Raw genomic sequence first — 17,987 nt, 5'->3', positions numbered from 1 at the left:
CTCTCATGTAGGCAACTTGTGATCTGTCTATGCTCTGTTGATGAGTTACCACTTATACTTTAGATTAATTCGTTTTAATTCTACTGGAGAACAAAAACAAGAAAGGGAAGAAGATCAAAGTCGCATCATATACAATAATCGTCAGTAACGTGTACAGCCACGGGCATAACAAAACATAGTTTTTTTGTTTTATTCAAGCTTTCAAAACTAAAGCAAGACAAGGACAAATCTTATCGATACTAGTTAATCTCTGCAATATCATTCAGAACATCTAAAACTTGTTGCATGGACGGTCGTGTAGGCCAGCACTTGGTACATCTTTGGATGAGTGTGCCCATCTGCATTGCCGCATTCACAGGATAATCACCCTCAAGTCGGGGATCAATTATTTCCGTAAACAAGAACGGTCTAGTCTCCCTAACATCTAAGCTTTTATTCTTCTTCAACTTTTTTGCTCCATTTCTCAAAGCAAGTAAATGCGCAAGCAAGTCCTCATCTTTCGAACAAGTAAAAAGCTCAAGCAAAATCACACCAAATGCGAAAACATCGGTATCCATTTTAAAACCACCTGTATACAAATTGTCTTAAAGATTTGAAAATGGAAATATTGATCAGAATCACTAAACAAGAGTTAAGATTTTGGTGTACCTGACACCAGACATTCATGAGGCATGTATCTATGTCCATAAATAGTCAAGCAATTTTCCAGACATTTTTTGTTTGTTGCAAGGTAAAACAGTTTTGCATTGTATTCCTGATGAGATCAAAACTTAGGTATTAGGCTTCTTTTTTTCCCAAGCTTAGGTATTAGTTTTTACGATCATTAACAAAAAGAAGAAAAATGTTATAAATAAAAAAAGGTCATTACCTCATCAAGCATAATGTTATGCATTCTGAGTTCAAAATATAGCGATGAGTTATAGAATGAGTGGAGAAATGCAACACCTTTAGCTATTCCAATGGCTATCTTAACCCGTGTTTCCCATGACAAGACCTCTTTCTCTGTTGAGGGAAACATCAAACGTGAAGTTGTATATAAAGCAAAAACTGTCTATGCCGATTAATAGAATGGGATGCATTGATTAGAAGAGATCTTAACTTCCGTTAATGTGATGATCCAAAGATCCTTGGTGCAAGTATTCGAATACCAATAGTGATTTTTTATCTTCACAACAGTAACCCAAAAATGTTACTATGTTTGGATGAGAATGTTCTCCTAGAGACTTCACCTCTTCCTACAACTCATGTACTTTAATAAGTACACAACACGTATATATAGAAACAAGTTTAAGTAATGGTCATACTTTGCTTACCTTCCACGCTTCTATAGCCTCTAAACTATCTTGGAGACATTCCATGACAAAAACAGAGATTCTTTTTTTAGTTCTTGATGAGGTGTCATCGATGGAGCCCTTGTAGAATGTTCGAACAGAGCCATCCTCTTCATGTACGACCCTGTCTTTTCTGAAGTTGCTCGTTGCTTTCTTCAGTTCCGTGACGCTGAAGACTCTCAGATCCTCGTTTTCTTTATCCACTTTGATACATATTGAATGACGTATTTTAATATTATTACTATATGTAAAAATGCTCTTAAAACAGAGATATGTAAACCAACTTGGTGAGCTGAGGAGAGGCTCGTAAGCAAATGAAAGAGGATCTTCCATGAGAGGCTTTAGAACATTTCCCATTGTTTCTGGAGATGATTTAATCTGTAGATTTTTGGTTTCAAGATTTTAACACATCTTAAGTGTTTTCTTATAAAGAGGTTGAAAATGATTAATCAATATTTATAAAAAAAAAAATAGTTGGCCATTGCTCACTTAGGCAAAAAAGAAAGGAGACCACAATATTAACTAGGATTTATATCCATGTACGGCAGATATGGGGAAACAAATGATGAGACTTATGTAAATAATAACTTAAAACGCGTTTTGTTCATTTTTAGATAGTAATTGACTTATGTGGCTTACTAGGTTGAGAAAGTGATGTTGATTTTATTGGAGGTAAGATGTACAAACGAAAAAACGTTAACACACCTAACTTCTGCCTGCAGCTCTTAGTTTGTTTGTGCTCACCATATACATAAGTACAAATGTAATAAAAAGACATATATAGTTGCATGAAAATGAACAGATTGTGGTTACCTTCCACTCTTCTAGAGCCTATGAACTATCTTGTAATTGACAGAAACAGAGATTTCAGTTCCGGGTTATATACATATAGTTTTGTATAATATTTTTTTTTAAATATAATTTTGTATAATTTTTTTTTTTTACAAAATAGTAAATCAGAAAGCGTAATTTCCCAGTTCAAACCAGGTCAGACTTAAGCAGTCTCCAATAGCTGGGATGGGCTGGAACAGGCTATATTAGTATCCATATATGTACTTGACTGAGAGTATTAAGCTTGAGTTTGGAGGCAAAAGCAACAAATGGAATGGTTACTTATATATAATTTAATACATATGTGTAATGATAAAGGAAGTTTCTGATGATCATGCAATTGCAAAATATAATTCAAATGTTAAAGTTCGAAATGAAGAATTAAAAGATGCTATACGAATCTCTTTTAACAGAGTTTACAGTTTAAAACTAAACTCATATCGATTCAGATAAAACAAACATATGTTTGGAAATCATTAGTACTTCTACACATCAAGTACTACTTAAATCTTTGCAATGTGATTCAGAACATCTAAAACTTGTTGCATGGACGGTCGTGTATGCTTGTCCTCAGTGCATCTTTGGATGAGTGCGCTCATCTGCATGGCCACATTCACACGATAATCTTTTTCAAGTCGTGGGTCAATTATTTCTGTAAACGAGAAAGGTCTAGTCCTAATTACATCTAAGCCTTTATTCTTCAACTTTCTTGCTTCTTCTTTCGAAGCAATTAAATGCGTAAGTAAGTCTCCATCTTTCGAACCAGTAAAAAGCTCAAGCAAGATCACACCAAATGCGAAAACATCTGTATCCATTTCAAACCAACCTACATATATTACATAACTGTCTTAAGATTTGAACAATGAAAATATTGATCAGAATTATTACAAAAAAAAACATTTACAATTTTGTTGTACCTGACATTACACATTCAGGAGACATGTATTTAAGTCCTCTCCCAAGTGTCCATTGATTTTCCAGACATTTTTTGTTTGTTTCAATGTAAAATAGTTTTGAGTTGTATTCCTTATGAGATCCAAACTTAGGTATTAGAGCATGATTATCAGTAAAAACGTTTTTGGGGTTCTTAAATTTTTTTTATTTTTTATTTTGTTTTCTGATTTTTTTTAAAGAAAAATTAAAAATGAACCAATCGCGGACTGCCACGTGTTTGTGGGGCCTGCAAACAGTACAACTAGGCCTGAGACTTTTATCCAAGATCCGGATTCGATCCGAGATTCGATCCGGATCCGATCCGAAAATCCGGATATCCGGAGGGGCCGAATCCGAATCCGGATAGTAAAATGTTGGATCCGTCGAAGCCGGATCTGGATATCTTAATTTTTAAGTCCGGATATCCGGATCCGTAAGTTTTATTAATAAATATTTTTAAAATAGTAATATATATATATATAAATTAATTTTATTTAATATATTTTCATTTTATAATAGCATATATAATTTATGTAAATTTTGTAATATTATACATAGAAAAAATTAAAGACATTATATATATATTTTAAAATTATTGTTAATATTTTATATATATTAATATTATTTTTTATTTATTTTAAGGATCCAAATCCGGATCCGGATATCTGCCGGATATTACAATTTTTAGGAGGATATCCGACACCCGGATATCCGAGAACCCCGGATCCGGATAAGTATAATAAAATTATGGATCCGCCGGATAAGGATCCGGATACCTTAAAATTGCCTGGATATCCGATCCGTCCCAGGCTTAAGTACAACAAACCCCTCCTGTGAAACGTTTCTTATTTGGCGACATTGAAGCACGGTTTTTGCAAAAAGTTGGTGGGGCCCACGCGTAAGAACCCTCGTCCCACCACCGATAATCATGCTCTTTAGTTTCTAAGATCATAAACATAATGTTATAAATAAATAAAAAGTCATTACCTCGTCGAGCATAATGTTATGCATTCTAAGTTCAAAATATACGGAGGAGTTGTTGATTGAGTGGATAAATGCAAGACCTTGAGCTGTTCCAATGGCTATCTTAACTCGTGTTGCCCATGGCAACAGCTCTTTCTCTGTTGAGAGGAAACATCAAACATGAACTGTATATGACTATTTATAGAATGAATGCATTGATTAATTTGAAGAGATCTTAACTTCCATGAATGTGATGATCCAAAGTTCCTTGGTGCAAGTATTCGAATACCAGTAGTGATTTTTTAACTTCACAACAATAACCCAAAAATTTGACCAAGTTTGGATGAGAATGTTTTCCTAGACACTTCACCTCAACCTGAAACTCATGTACTTTAGTAAGTACACAACACGCATAGACAGAAACAAGTGTAAATGATGTGTTGTGATTTTGCATAGTTTTAGCTTTGTTATTTCATATATATTCATGCATTAACCTTACATTTATTTGCATTTAGAGTCTATTGCATGTACATTTTCATCTTGTAGGTGTTGGATGAATTGTTTGGAGTTTTGGAGGTGATTAGAGCACAAAAGGAGCTTTCGAGGAGTCTTGAACCGAACGTGTGAAAGACAAGCATGGATGAAGGTCTTAAAGATATCTTTTGAAACTTGTCTTTTGGTAAGACATGGTAAATTGAGTTAGCTTTACAATGGAGGTGGTTTCAAGTCGTTTGGAGCTGTATTGAGGGATTTATGATCAAAATACTACACACATATCAGTATGACATTCCTAGCGGCCACCCTAGCAACATCAACAATAGCCTTCGAATTTTAAGCCTTTAGACTCATTTTTATTCACTTAAAACCTATAAAACTCATTACTATTCATTATTCTTCTTATTTTTGGTATTCTAAAGGTGTGTGCAACATGGAGAAAGTGGAGAAAACTTTAATGAGTGAGTTTTATCTCTTTAAAGCTTGCAACATGGGGGATGGGTTGTCTATCATGAGTTTGGTGGCTCTTTTGGCCTAACTTTCTCTACCTTTTCTGAAGAGGCAAGACTACTTTGGCCATATGAAGGGGCAAAAGGTGTTCTATAATGGAAGAAAGTGGAGAATAACTTTTATGAGTGTGTTTTATGCTTTATGCTTTCACATGATGGATGTGTTGTCATCCTCCTTTACTTAGGCTATAAAAGAGACTGCAAGGGGAAGGAGGAAGACACAATACACAAAGTACAATACAACAAAGAGTAGAGAGTGAAAGTTTTATAGTTTCATATTTTGTATTTTGAGAGTTTGAGAAAAAACATTTGTTCTTGGAGTGTTCTTGAAGTTTATGTTATAAAGTCTTGTTTTCCTTTAGCCATTCTCTTCATCTAATTTCTGTTTTTCTTGTTTTCATATATCATATCATCTTGGGTATGCTTCTATCCATCATGGGATTAAGTGTAAACAAGATGATTAGTGAGTAATCACCCTTAGGATCAATGGGTTAGGTAGATTAATGGGTGATTAGGGAAGAGTTAAGGTGTTCTAATGGTTAAATGCTTAGATTTCTATGCTTACTAAGTATTCTTAATGCTAGATTAATTTTGGCCATTTTAATCTAGATTCTAAGTGTTTGTAGGGCATCGAAAGTGTTTGCATAATGCTTGAATGGACCTAGTAAAGCTCTAGCTTGAATAACCAAGGAATTGTTGTTAGGATTGCTAGATGGTTAGTAGACTAGAACTTAATGTATGTTTGAGTGAACAAAACGAACGGAAGTTGATGTTTAGTTCATAATTGCATAAGGGTTTCTACCACGGGAGTGGATTAATCTAAATTGAATGAAATCTAGACCTATAGAAAGTTAAGATTATTTGAAGTTAGACGCCTTGATTTAGAACTATCACCTTGAAATCAATTGTCTATATACCCATTGGTTCTTCTTTGTTATATTTGAATTAAAACTCAAGTTATTTCGCACTATTACTTGTTACAAACAAACATCATTTGATTGCACTTAGATTGAGATAAATGGCTTGCATTCTTAGTGCTTAGAATCACTAGAGATTGGATTGACATCTTAAGTACTACAACACTTAAGGATTAAACTTATCCTTTATCAAGTTTTGGCGCCGTTGCCATTCTCTAGATTGATTTTGACATTAGGATTTGGTCATTACTTGAGACTAAGTCTTATTTTTCATTTTTAAGTTACTAATTATCTATCTTCATCTCTATTTGGATGACAGGTGCATGAACTTGAGAAGCAAAGGATCAACAAATCTTGCACCAAGAGTGGACAACATCAAAGCCTTAGAAAGAGAGTTGGGAAGACAGAGAAGAGAAAGAGAAAAGCAAGCCCACTTACATAGATTGGGGCTTGAGATGGAGAGAAACCCGAATCAACCGGAAGGTGTCTATGAAGTTGATGATCATAGACAAAATGTCCAAGGAGTTCCTCCTGGAGCTGCTCAAGAGGAACATGGCCAAGGAGCTGCAAACCTTAGGCCTCAAAATCAACAACGCCTGGGAAGATCCATTGGCACTTATGATCAACCTAACATAAATGGGAATAGGTTGGGCATTAGGGCACCGCCAGTTGCCAACAACAATTTCGAGATCAAGTCAAGCCTCATCAACATGATTGAAAACAACAAGTACCATGGACTTGCCTTGGAAGACCCACTAGATCACCTTGACAGATTTGATAAGTACTGTGGCTTGTCAAAAACAAATGGAGTTTCAGAGGATGCTTTCAAGCTCAGATTGTTTCCCTTCTCTTTGGGAGACAAGGCTCACACTTGGGAGAAAAACATCTCAAGTGATACTATCACCACTTGGGATGAATGCAAGAAGGCCTTCCTCAACAAGTTCTTCTCAGCTACAAGGACTGCCAACCTTAGAAATCAGATCTCTGGTTTTCAACAAAGAGGACTTGAAGGATTTTTAGACGCATGGGAGAGATTCAGAAGCTACCTGTCTCAATGTCCTCACCATGGCTTCAACAATGAGAGCTTGCTAAGCACTTTCTACAGAGGAGTCTTGCCTAAATTCAAAAGCCAGCTTGACACTGCAAGCAATGGAAACTTCTTGGGGAGGACTGTGGAAGATGCTTTAGAACTCTTGGAGAACATGACACAGAGTGACTCTGTCTACAATGATGAATATGATAGAAGAGACAGAGGTGGTGGAGGAGAAGATATGACCACAAAGAGAGAGCTGAAAGCACTTCAAGACAAGATTGACATGCTACTATCAGAAAAGACCAAGAAAGAGGAGTTACATATGGTTGCTGAAGTTGATAGAGTAGAATGCCAAGAAGATATGTACTATGTCAATGCTCAGGGTACATGGTACAAGAAGGAGCCTGACTATCAATACCAGAACAACTACCAACAGAAACCCTTCTACAACAACCAACAGAAGCCATTCAACAACTACCAGCCAAGACCATTCTACAACAATCAGCCTAAGCCATTCTACAACAACAACCAAGGTGGTTACCAACCCAAACAGAACTTCCCTCCTGGATTCTCACCAAAACCAAGTCAACCTGCACAAGACCAAGCTGGATCATCAACACAACCTCCACAAGAGAGTAGTACTGAAGCTATGCTGAAACAATTATTGGAGGGACAAGCAAGAAGTGAGAAACAATTAGGGTATGAGCTGAAAAATCTCCACAACAAGATTGATGGGAATTACCATGATCTAAACAACAAGTTCAAAGCCTTGGAGAACCAGTTTGTCTCTATGACAGCCAGCTCAAGTCGCCAACAAGGTTCCCTACCTGGAAAGCCTGAACAAAACCCAAAGGAGACAATAAAGGCAATCACCCTAAGGAGTGGAAGAGAGTTGCCTCCTAAAGTTCTCATTAAGGATAATGAGAAACAAGGTGGGGAGGTGGTCATCAATGTAGATGATGATGTGGTGATTGTGGATGAGAAGACTAATGAGGAAATCTTGGAGAAGATAGTTGAAGCTAAGGGCAAGAGAAAGATTGGAGAGGAGAAAGTTGAGAACAAAAATGAGGCTGCTACATCAACAAAGGAGAAATTGTTCACTCCTCCTCCCTATGAGCCAAAGCTTCCCTTTCCTGGAAGATTCAAGAAGCAACTCCTAGAGAAGTACAAAGCCTTGTTTGACAAGCAAATGAGTGAAGTTCATCTCACCATGCCCATAATTGATGCATTTATGCTGGTTCCACAATACAGCAAGTTCTTGAAAGATGCTGTAGAACAAAAGAAGAAAGAGATGGAAGGGATGGTGATTCTTACTCATGAGTGCAGCGCCATTATTCAGAGACTGACTGTCCCAAGGAAGCTAGAAGACCCTGGTAGTTTCACCCTGCCATGCGCCATTGGACCTTTGACATTTGAGAGATGTCTATGTGATTTGGGAGCAAGTGTCAGCCTCATGCCACTATCCATTGCCAAGAAGCTTGGGTTTACACAATATAAAAAGTGCAAGATCTCTTTGGTGCTAGCTGATCGATCTGTCAAGCTCCCCATTGGCATCCTAGAAGATCTTCCTGTCAAGATAGGAAATTGTGAAGTGCCTACTGACTTTGTAGTGCTTGAGATGGATGAAGAGCCTAGAGATCCTTTGATCTTTGGAAGACCTTTCTTGGCAACTGCTGGAGCAATGGTGAATGTGAGAGATGGCACAATTGATCTCCACCTTGAAAAAGATCACACTCTCCATTTTGATATCAAGGAGATGATGAAGAAGCCCACAACTCAAAGAGAAATATTCTACATTGATGAGATGGATGTCTTGGCTGATGATTTCCTTGAGGAGTTAGCGATTGAGGACTCTCTTCAACATGCCCTGACCATTGAAAGAGAGACCCAAATGATTGAAAACAAGGAGAGTGATGAGCTAGTAAGAAGGCTAGATGTTCACCTTGAGGAGGATGGAGAAGATGAGTTCATGGAGTTGCCACAAGTGACTCAACATGCTGCCTCAGCAGACATTCAAGAGAACCTCCATGAAGCTGATTGGAGTGAGCTCAAGGCACCAAAAGTGGAGCTTAAACCTCTTCCCGATGGTGTAAGGTATGCTTTCCTTGGACCTAATGAGACATATCCTGTCATTGTGAGTAGTGAGCTGACTGAGAATGAATTGTCTATGCTTTTAAATGAACTTAAAAAGTATAGAAAAGCACTAGGATACTCACTTGATGACATTAAAGGAATCTCACCATCTTTGTGCATGCATAGGATACATCTAGAGGATGAATCTAAAACTTCAATTGAACACCAAAGAAGATTAAATCCTAATTTGAAAGATGTTGTTAAAAAAAGAGAATCAAATTGTTAGATGCTGGTGTGATCTATCCTATCTCTGATAGCAATTGGGTTTCACCTGTGCATGTAGTTCCTAAAAAGGGTGGCATAACAGTTGTTAAGAACGAAAATGATGAGTTAATACCAACAAGAACAATAACTGGACATAGGATGTGCATTGACTATCGAAAACTGAATGCAGCCTCTAGAAAGGATCATTTCCCTTTACCATTCATTGATCAGATGTTAGAGAGGCTAGCTAACCATCCCTATTATTGTTTCCTTGATGGATACTCTGGATTTTTCCAAATCCCTATACACCCAAATGACCAAGAGAAAACGACATTCACTTGTCCTTATGGTACCTTTGCATATCGAAGGATGCCATTTGGACTGTGCAATGCACCAGCAACATTCCAAAGAGCAATGATGTCGATTTTCTCTGATCTTATTGAGGATGTAATGGAGGTGTTTATGGATGATTTTTCTGTATACGGTTCTTCGTTTGCTACTTGTTTGTCAAATCTTTGCAGGGTATTACAGAGATGTGAGGACACTAACCTGGTGCTCAATTGGGAGAAGTGTCACTTCATGGTCAAGGAAGGGATTGTTCTTGGACACAAAGTTTCTGAGAAAGGAATTGAAGTGGACAAAGCCAAGATAGATGTCATGGTTGGTCTAGCTCCACCAAGAACAGTGAAGGATATAAGAAGCTTCCTTGGCCATGCTGGTTTCTACAGAAGGTTCATCAAAGACTTCTCCAAAATAGCTAGACCATTGACCAAGCTGCTGTGCAAGGAGATCATCTTCAACTTTGATGAAGAATGCCTAGAAGCCTTTAAGAAGCTGAAGGAGGAGCTCACCAGTGCCCCAATAGTTCAACCACCAGATTGGAGTCTACCCTTCGAAATCATGTGCGACGCCAGTGACTATGCTGTGGGGGCAGTCTTGGGGCAAAAGAAGGACAAGAAGACACATGTGATCTACTATGCTAGTAGAACACTTGATGATGCCCAAATGAAGTATGCCACAACTGAGAAGGAGCTGTTGGCAATTGTCTATGCCTTCGAGAAGTTCAGGAGCTACCTGGTAGGGTCTAAGGTCATTGTATACACTGATCATGCTGCACTACGACATCTACTAGCCAAGAAGGATGCCAAGCCAAGGCTGCTCAGATGGATATTAATACTACAAGAGTTTGATCTCGAAATCAAGGACAAGCCAGGAGTGGAGAATGGTGTAGCTGATCACCTTTCAAGATTAAGAGTGGAGTGTGGGATTCCTATTGATGAGGGACTCCCTGAAGAGCAGATTATGGCTATAGAAGCAATGGTCACAGCTTGTGAGACTGGAAGGAAGATTGAAGAAATGAAGGCAATTGATGAAACAGGCCCATGGTATGCTGATCTAGTGAACTACTTGGCATGTGGAAGGGAACCATTGAATCTGACAGGCTATGCAAGGAAGAAGTTCTTCAAGGATGTGAAGAGATACTACTGGGACGAGCCTTACCTCTACACTCTTTGCAAAGATCAAATCTATAGAAGAGTAGTAGCTCAAGAGGAGGTGGAAGGAATCCTCACACACTGCCATGGATCAGCCTATGGAGGTCACTTTGCCACCTTCAAGACTGTCTCCAAGGTGCTACAAGCAGGATTTTGGTGGCCCCATATGTTCAAAGACACACAAGAGTTTGTGTCAAGGTGTGACCCATGCCAAAGGAGAGGGAACATCACCAAGAGAAATGAGATGCCTCAAAATCCTATCTTGGAAGTGGAAGTGTTTGATGTGTGGGGCATTGACTTCATGGGACCATTCCCATCTTCCTATGGTAATGAATACATTCTTGTTGCTGTGGATTATGTCTCCAAATGGGTGGAAGCTATAGCCAGCCCAACCAATGATGCTAAGGTTGTCCTCAAGATGTTCAAGAGCATTATCTTCCCAAGGTTTGGAGTCCCAAGAGTTGTGATCAGTGATGGAGGCACCCACTTCATCAACAAACTTTTTGAGAACCTTCTTAAGAAGAATGGTGTCAAGCACAAGGTGGCAACTGCTTATCATCCCCAAACAAGTGGCCAAGTTGAGATTTCCAACAGGGAGATAAAGTCCATTTTGGAGAAGACTGTGGGGACAACAAGGAAGGATTGGTCTACAAAGCTTGATGATGCACTTTGGGCCTATAGGACTGCTTTCAAGACACCCTTGGGAACCACTCCCTTCAATCTTGTCTATGGGAAAGCTTGCCATCTGCCAGTGGAGCTTGAGTACAAGGCATTATGGGCTGTTAAGATGCTGAACTTTGACATCAAGAGTGCCAAAGAGAAAAGACTTTTCCAACTCCATGAGCTTGATGAGATTCGACTTGATGCTTTTGAGAACTCAAGGATTTACAAAGAAAAGACCAAGGCATTCCATGACAAGAAGATCCTGAAGAGGGAGTTCAACATTGGAGATCAAGTGTTGCTCTTCAACTCTCGATTGAAGTTGTTCCCTGGAAAACTTAAGTCAAGATGGTCCGGCCCTTTCAAGATCAAAGAAGTGAGGCCATATGGAGCAATTGTGCTTTGGAACAAGACCGGTGGGGACTTTACAGTGAATGGCCAAAGAGTCAAGCTGTACATGGCGGCCACACCTGAGAAGGAAGGAACCTCGGTTCCACTTACCGATCCCAAACCAGCCTAAACCAAAAAGGGGTAGTCAAGCTAGAGACTTAAAACAAGCTCACTTGGGAGGAAGTCCCACATCTATCCCTATATATATTACTGTTTAACTTGTGTGGTTTTTCTTTTGTGTGTTTGATAAGTGTGTTTAAAATTTTCAGGTGATTCTCCACTTAATCAAAGAAGAAAGATGGCCATCCAGCAAACCTACAAGTGTTAAAATTATTCAACTCCATCTAGCAACTCCAAGCTAAGTGTCTCTACAACCATTGGAAATATATAGTTTTCATGTTTGTTTCTTCTAGACCTCTTCTTTCACCTTGCTCTCACACAAGAGACTGTGTGAAGTAAGTGTGGGGGGAGAGTCTACTTATCTCACATGTTTTCTGTTTTGTTTACTTATCATAAGCATTGCATATCCATTTGCATAGAAAATCCATAAAAATTTGCAAAATTCCAAAAATTACAAAAAAAAAAACATTTAGTTATATCATTTGCATCTTTAGGTTTGAGTCTAGATCATATAGAATGCATAGGTAAAATCTTTACAAAGGACTCATGCAATGAACTCATTGTTGATACCCTTTTGAATCATAATAAGTAGCTTGAGCTTCTTCTGAATTTCTTGTAGACTTCGAGCCTTGAAAACTCCTCTTAAGACTCATTGAATCTTACTCTTTGAAACCAACTCCGATCTTAGTTGACTTAAATGAACTTAATGCTTCTTGCTTATGGTCTCTTGAGTACTAAATCATGGCTTTACACACACTTGAGCTTGTATAAACCGTTTTACCAATCTTTTTGACAACTCAAGTGGTAGTCCATACCCTAAACCCTTCCCTTCTTTCAAACCATCATTAATTGTTGAGTGAGGTCTTTTTGTGAAAGCTTGTCATGTGCAAAATCTTGAAAGTATTAGGAGCGACATTGATTTGTTCTCATCTCTTGCTAGCATTAGGACCTCTTTTGGGCTAGCATCTAGGATGGTGGTTGGAATGATGTGCTTTAATTATTTTGATCTTGGGGATTGAATTGGGAAAGATTATGTAAAGGAAATGAATCAAAAAGTGTGTCTAAAACAACTAAAAAAAAAAAAAATTAAGAAGATAGCTCAGATTGTGTCAATAAAAACCCCAAAAAGAAAAAAAAAAAAGAATGGGGAAAAGAAAATTTTGAGCTAAGATACATAGTTGTTAAGACAAAGAAAAGAAAAGAAAAGAAAAGAGTGTTCATTGGGTAAGAGATGAAAATGGGTGTATATTTGGGATTTGAGATGAAGAAAAGAAAGGGTAGAACTTAAAAATTGTCTAGGAAAAGGGTAGAATGATGAGAACCGATTTATGTATGCATTAATTGCTTCTTTTCTTAGATAAATTTTGCATAATGATCAAGCTCCTATTCTTGAGTGTAAGTCACCATAGCAAAAAGTATTTGGACCCTTCTCATTCTTCACATTAAGCCATTTTTTCTCACCAAACCAAATGATTTGGACCAATTGGCAATTTGCGAGAATTCACTTATGATATTTCTTATTGAATGTGAGAGTTGGTTGATTTGAGGATTCATGATAATGAGTTAAAAGATCAAAGGAATTGATAGGCCTAGAGAAGTTAGAGCTAATAAAAACATTTTGCTCTTGCTATTTGGTATGATTTTGTAAGGATATCACAACGATGGCATTGAAGAGTTTCTTAAGGTCATGAATTTCCATGTGTGTATTGAAACATCACTTCCCATGTTCTTGAAAGTTTACTTGAGGACAAGTAAAGGACTAGTGTGGGGGAGTTGATGTGTTGTGATTTTGCATAGTTTTAGCTTTGTTATTTCATATATATTCATGCATTAACCTTACATTTATTTGCATTTAGAGTCTATTGCATGTACATTTGCATCTTGTAGGTGTTGGATGAATTGTTTGGAGTTTTGGAGGTGATTAGAGCACAAAAGGAGCTTTCGAGGAGTCTTGAACCGAACGTGTGAAAGACAAGCATGGATGAAGGTCTTAAAGATATCTTTTGAAACTTGTCTTTTGGGAAGACATGGTAAATTGAGTTAGCTTTACAATGGAGGTGGTTTCAAGTCGTTTGGAGCTGTATTGAGGGATTTATGATCAAAATACTACACACATATCAGTATGACATTCCTAGCGGCCACCCTAGCAACATCAACAATAGCCTTCGAATTTTAAGCCTTTAGACTCATTTTTATTCACTTAAAACCTATAAAACTCATTACTATTCATTATTCTTCTTATTTTTGGTATTCTAAAGGTGTGTGCAACATGGAGAAAGTGGAGAAAACTTTAATGAGTGAGTTTTATCTCTTTAAAGCTTGCAACATGGGGGATGGGTTGTCTATCATGAGTTTGGTGGCTCTTTTGGCCTAACTTTCTCTACCTTTTCTGAAGAGGCAAGACTACTTTGGCCATATGAAGGGGCAAAAGGTGTTCTATAATGGAAGAAAGTGGAGAATAACTTTTATGAGTGTGTTTTATGCTTTATGCTTTCACATGATGGATGTGTTGTCATCCTCCTTTACTTAGGCTATAAAAGAGACTGCAAGGGGAAGGAGGAAGACACAATACACAAAGTACAATACAACAAAGAGTAGAGAGTGAAAGTTTTATAGTTTCATATTTTGTATTTTGAGAGTTTGAGAAAAAACATTTGTTCTTGGAGTGTTCTTGAAGTTTATGTTATAAAGTCTTGTTTTCCTTTAGCCATTCTCTTCATCTAATTTCTGTTTTTCTTGTTTTCATATATCATATCATCTTGGGTATGCTTCTATCCATCATGGGATTAAGTGTAAACAAGATGATTAGTGAGTAATCACCCTTAGGATCAATGGGTTAGGTAGATTAATGGGTGATTAGGGAAGAGTTAAGGTGTTCTAATGGTTAAATGCTTAGATTTCTATGCTTACTAAGTATTCTTAATGCTAGATTAATTTTGGCCATTTTAATCTAGATTCTAAGTGTTTGTAGGGCATCGAAAGTGTTTGCATAATGCTTGAATGGACCTAGTAAAGCTCTAGCTTGAATAACCAAGGAATTGTTGTTAGGATTGCTAGATGGTTAGTAGACTAGAACTTAATGTATGTTTGAGTGAACAAAACGAACGGAAGTTGATGTTTAGTTCATAATTGCATAAGGGTTTCTACCACGGGAGTGGATTAATCTAAATTGAATGAAATCTAGACCTATAGAAAGTTAAGATTATTTGAAGTTAGACGCCTTGGTTTAGAACTATCACCTTGAAATCAATTGTCTATATACCCATTGGTTCTTTTTTGTTATATTTGAATTAAAACTCAAGTTATTTCGCACTATTACTTGTTACAAACAAACATCATTTGATTGCACTTAGATTGAGATAAATGGCTTACATTCTTAGTGCTTAGAATCACTAGAGATTGGATTGACATCTTAAGTACTACAACACTTAAGGATTAAACTTATCCTTTATCAGTAAACAATGGACAATATTTGCTTACCTTCCACGCTTCTATAACCTCTAAACTGTCTTGAAGACATTCCATGACAGAAACAGAGATTTTAGTTTTAGTTCTTAATGATTTGTAATCGATGGAGCCCTTGTAGAATGTTCGAACAGAGCCATCCTCGCCATTAATTTACAACCCTGTCCTTTCTGAAGTTGTTCGTTGCTTTCTTCGGTTCTGTGACGCTGAAGACTCTCAGATCCTTGTTTTCTCTATCCACTTTTGTATATATTGAATGACGTAATTTAATTTTTTTCTATTATACTATGTAAACAAACTAAAAAAATGCTCTTAAAACAGAGATATGTACACCAACTTGGTGGGCTAAGGAGAGGCTCGTAAGCAAACGAAAGAGGATCTTCTGTGAGAGTCTTTAGAACGTTTCCCATTGTTGATAAAGAGATGCTTTGATATATAGATTTTTAGTTTCAAGATTTTAACATCACTTATGTGTGTTCTTATAAAGAGGTTGAAAATAATTAATCAATATCTTTATAAAAAATTAGTTGGAAATTGCTCACTTAAGCAAAAAGAAAGGAGAACAAGAAACCACAATATTAACTAGGATTTATATCCATGTGAGGCAGATGTGGGGAAACAATGATGAGACTTATGTAAATAATAACTTAAACGCGTTCTGTTCATTTTTAGATAGTGATTGACTTATGTGGCCTACTTGGTTGAGAAAGTGATGTTGATTTTATTGGAGGTAAGATGTACAAACGAAAAAACGTTAACACACCTAACTTCTGCCTGCAACTCTTTCGTTTGTGCTCACCATCTACATAAGTACAAATGTAATAAAAAGATATATATATAAAATGGACATATTGTGGCTACCTTCCACTCTTCTAGAGCCTATGAACTATCTTGTAAGACATTCCATGATAGAAACACAGATTCCAATTCTGGTTTTCGATGGAGAAAATGTGGTCCCACGATGTAGCCTTTGTGGAATGTAAGATCATAGCTATTAGACCATGATTAACTCGGACTCTTAGGGTGGGGTTCTTAGTTTCGGCTAAGAACCGTTTTTTTAGATTTTAATTAAAAAAAGTTAAGAACTGTCTCTTAAATAAAAGATATAAAAGCCGGTTCTTAAAAAAAAGTGTCAAATCATGAGTTAGGAACCCTCAAATTAAGAGTTCAGGTTAATCATGCTCTTACTTCTAGATATATCAAGATGAAATATTCTGTCTCTGCCTTATTTTTAATATGTATAATCATTTGGCCTTAAACTAACTAAGAAAAATATATGTATTGAGCATTTTGTTTCAAAAAAATATATATATTGAGCATTTAGCTCTTAGTTTACAATTGTTTCAAGCCTTTAAATCTTAGAACCGATCCTAATTAGAACCTGGTTACAACCGTGTCTTGTCTGAACTTCTTTGTTGCTTTCTTCAGCTCTGCCAAGGTATTGTTGACTTATTTACTTAGTTTGATGAGAAAAAGAGGCCGATTTGATCTTTTTTTGGAAAATTCTACGAGCCCAAGTTCTAAGTCCAAGCCTTTTCGCTTTCTGTTGACTTTGCAGTTTAAGGGATCAATGCAGATAAAAGTTTCCAAAAAAAGGATAAGTATGAAATGAAGATAGTGAAAAGCTTCCCATGTGATGTGAGTCCTAAATAAGTTCCCAATTAATATTGTTAATAATTGGATACCAAATGTGTTTTTTCTCTTGGATACTAAGACAGTTTTCCAAGACACATGATTGCGATGTGTCCTTAGATGATGCAATGGGATAATCATACAGACTCAATATTCTAGTAGTAACACATTTTCATACTATTTGAACGTATAACGATTTCAAAATTTTCCGAAGGTTCCCATGCACAAGCGATGAGTGTGTGAAATTTTGTATATATCCAGTTGAGTCGTTTATCATTGTTTCATTCTATGTATTGGCCGCTCAGCTTGTCTTTGAACTAGTTAGTCTATTATGGAGTAAATTTAGATCCGACTTACATAAATTCTTGTTTTTTCAATGTAAATTGTCAATTTTTTTTGGTCACAAAATGTAAATTGTCAATATTAATTTAAAAATAGTATAGCTCATGTATTTTTTTGTGGTGATACTTGGGAAATAAATGCGAACTCCATCAATAAACAAGACTGGATCATTATTGTGACAATAAAAAGATGGAGGTTTCATTTGTCATGTTGTTGGCACGTGATTCAGAAATTGAGCATGACGGGGTGGTTTTGGATTTTCATGGGAAGGCCGCGTGGGCCGTTTAAGCCGCCGTTAAATATGGATGGAAGACAAGATTTTCATCCGTCACTGCCTGAGAAGTTTGACGTCAGCTGCGTGGACGTTAACCGTCACGGGAAAGAAGCAGAAGACTCGGTCTACACTCACATGCCTACTCGTAACATTCGTATATCGCTTAATGCTAGGCATGCACTTAACGAGAACAATTTTTTCGACTAAATCCCAAAAGAGTGAGTCATGGCCCCATGTGGATACGCAAACCACATCAGTGGCA

General features: G+C 37.1%; 2 protein-coding genes, 1 non-coding gene and 1 pseudogene across 3 annotated transcripts; 1 reads left to right on the top strand and 3 right to left on the bottom strand.

Annotated features, from left to right (window-relative positions):
- Positions 1-228: 228 nt before the first annotated feature.
- LOC106395826 (putative inactive serine/threonine-protein kinase At5g11400) lies at positions 229-2,298 on the bottom strand. The gene is made up of 6 exons (XM_013836172.3): positions 1,616-2,298; positions 1,314-1,534; positions 1,100-1,235; positions 869-1,002; positions 649-754; positions 229-568 (listed from the first exon to the last, which is right to left on the bottom strand). Exons 1-6 carry the CDS (start codon positions 1,686-1,688, stop codon positions 240-242), a joined length of 999 nt encoding a protein of 332 aa, XP_013691626.2. The 5' UTR covers positions 1,689-2,298; the 3' UTR covers positions 229-239.
- A 154-nt stretch (positions 2,299-2,452) lies between these two features.
- LOC106394001 lies at positions 2,453-17,860 on the bottom strand (annotated as a pseudogene).
- LOC125593139 lies at positions 4,496-9,605 on the top strand. The gene is made up of 2 exons (XM_048769284.1): positions 4,496-4,837; positions 4,976-9,605. Exon 2 carries the CDS (start codon positions 6,303-6,305, stop codon positions 9,369-9,371), a length of 3,069 nt encoding a protein of 1,022 aa, XP_048625241.1. The 5' UTR covers positions 4,496-4,837; positions 4,976-6,302; the 3' UTR covers positions 9,372-9,605.
- On the bottom strand, positions 6,945-7,051 carry LOC125593601. The gene has a single exon (XR_007329502.1). It is a non-coding gene; the product is annotated as a small nucleolar RNA R71 (small nucleolar RNA).
- Positions 17,861-17,987: the final 127 nt, after the last annotated feature.

Source organism: Brassica napus, chromosome C9 (assembly GCF_020379485.1).
Source record: "Brassica napus cultivar Da-Ae chromosome C9, Da-Ae, whole genome shotgun sequence".
Lineage (NCBI taxonomy): Eukaryota > Viridiplantae > Streptophyta > Magnoliopsida > Brassicales > Brassicaceae > Brassica > Brassica napus.
This window is presented reverse-complemented; position numbering and strand designations above follow the sequence as displayed.

Bases quoted from the DNA above. Each gene is read 5' to 3' on its own strand.
- LOC106395826 (XM_013836172.3), bottom strand. From the start codon at position 1,688: ATGGGAAATGTTCTAAAGCCTCTCATGGAAGATCCTCTTTCATTTGCT. The intron at 1,236-1,313 runs GTAAGCAAAGTA...CATGAGTTGTAG, and splicing joins AGGCTATAGAAGCGTGGAAG to GAAGAGGTGAAGTCTCTAGG. The intron at 1,003-1,099 runs GTTAAGATCTCT...TTCCCTCAACAG, and splicing joins GGATCATCACATTAACGGAA to AGAAAGAGGTCTTGTCATGG.
- LOC125593139 (XM_048769284.1), top strand. From the start codon at position 6,303: ATGAACTTGAGAAGCAAAGGATCAACAAATCTTGCACCAAGAGTGGAC.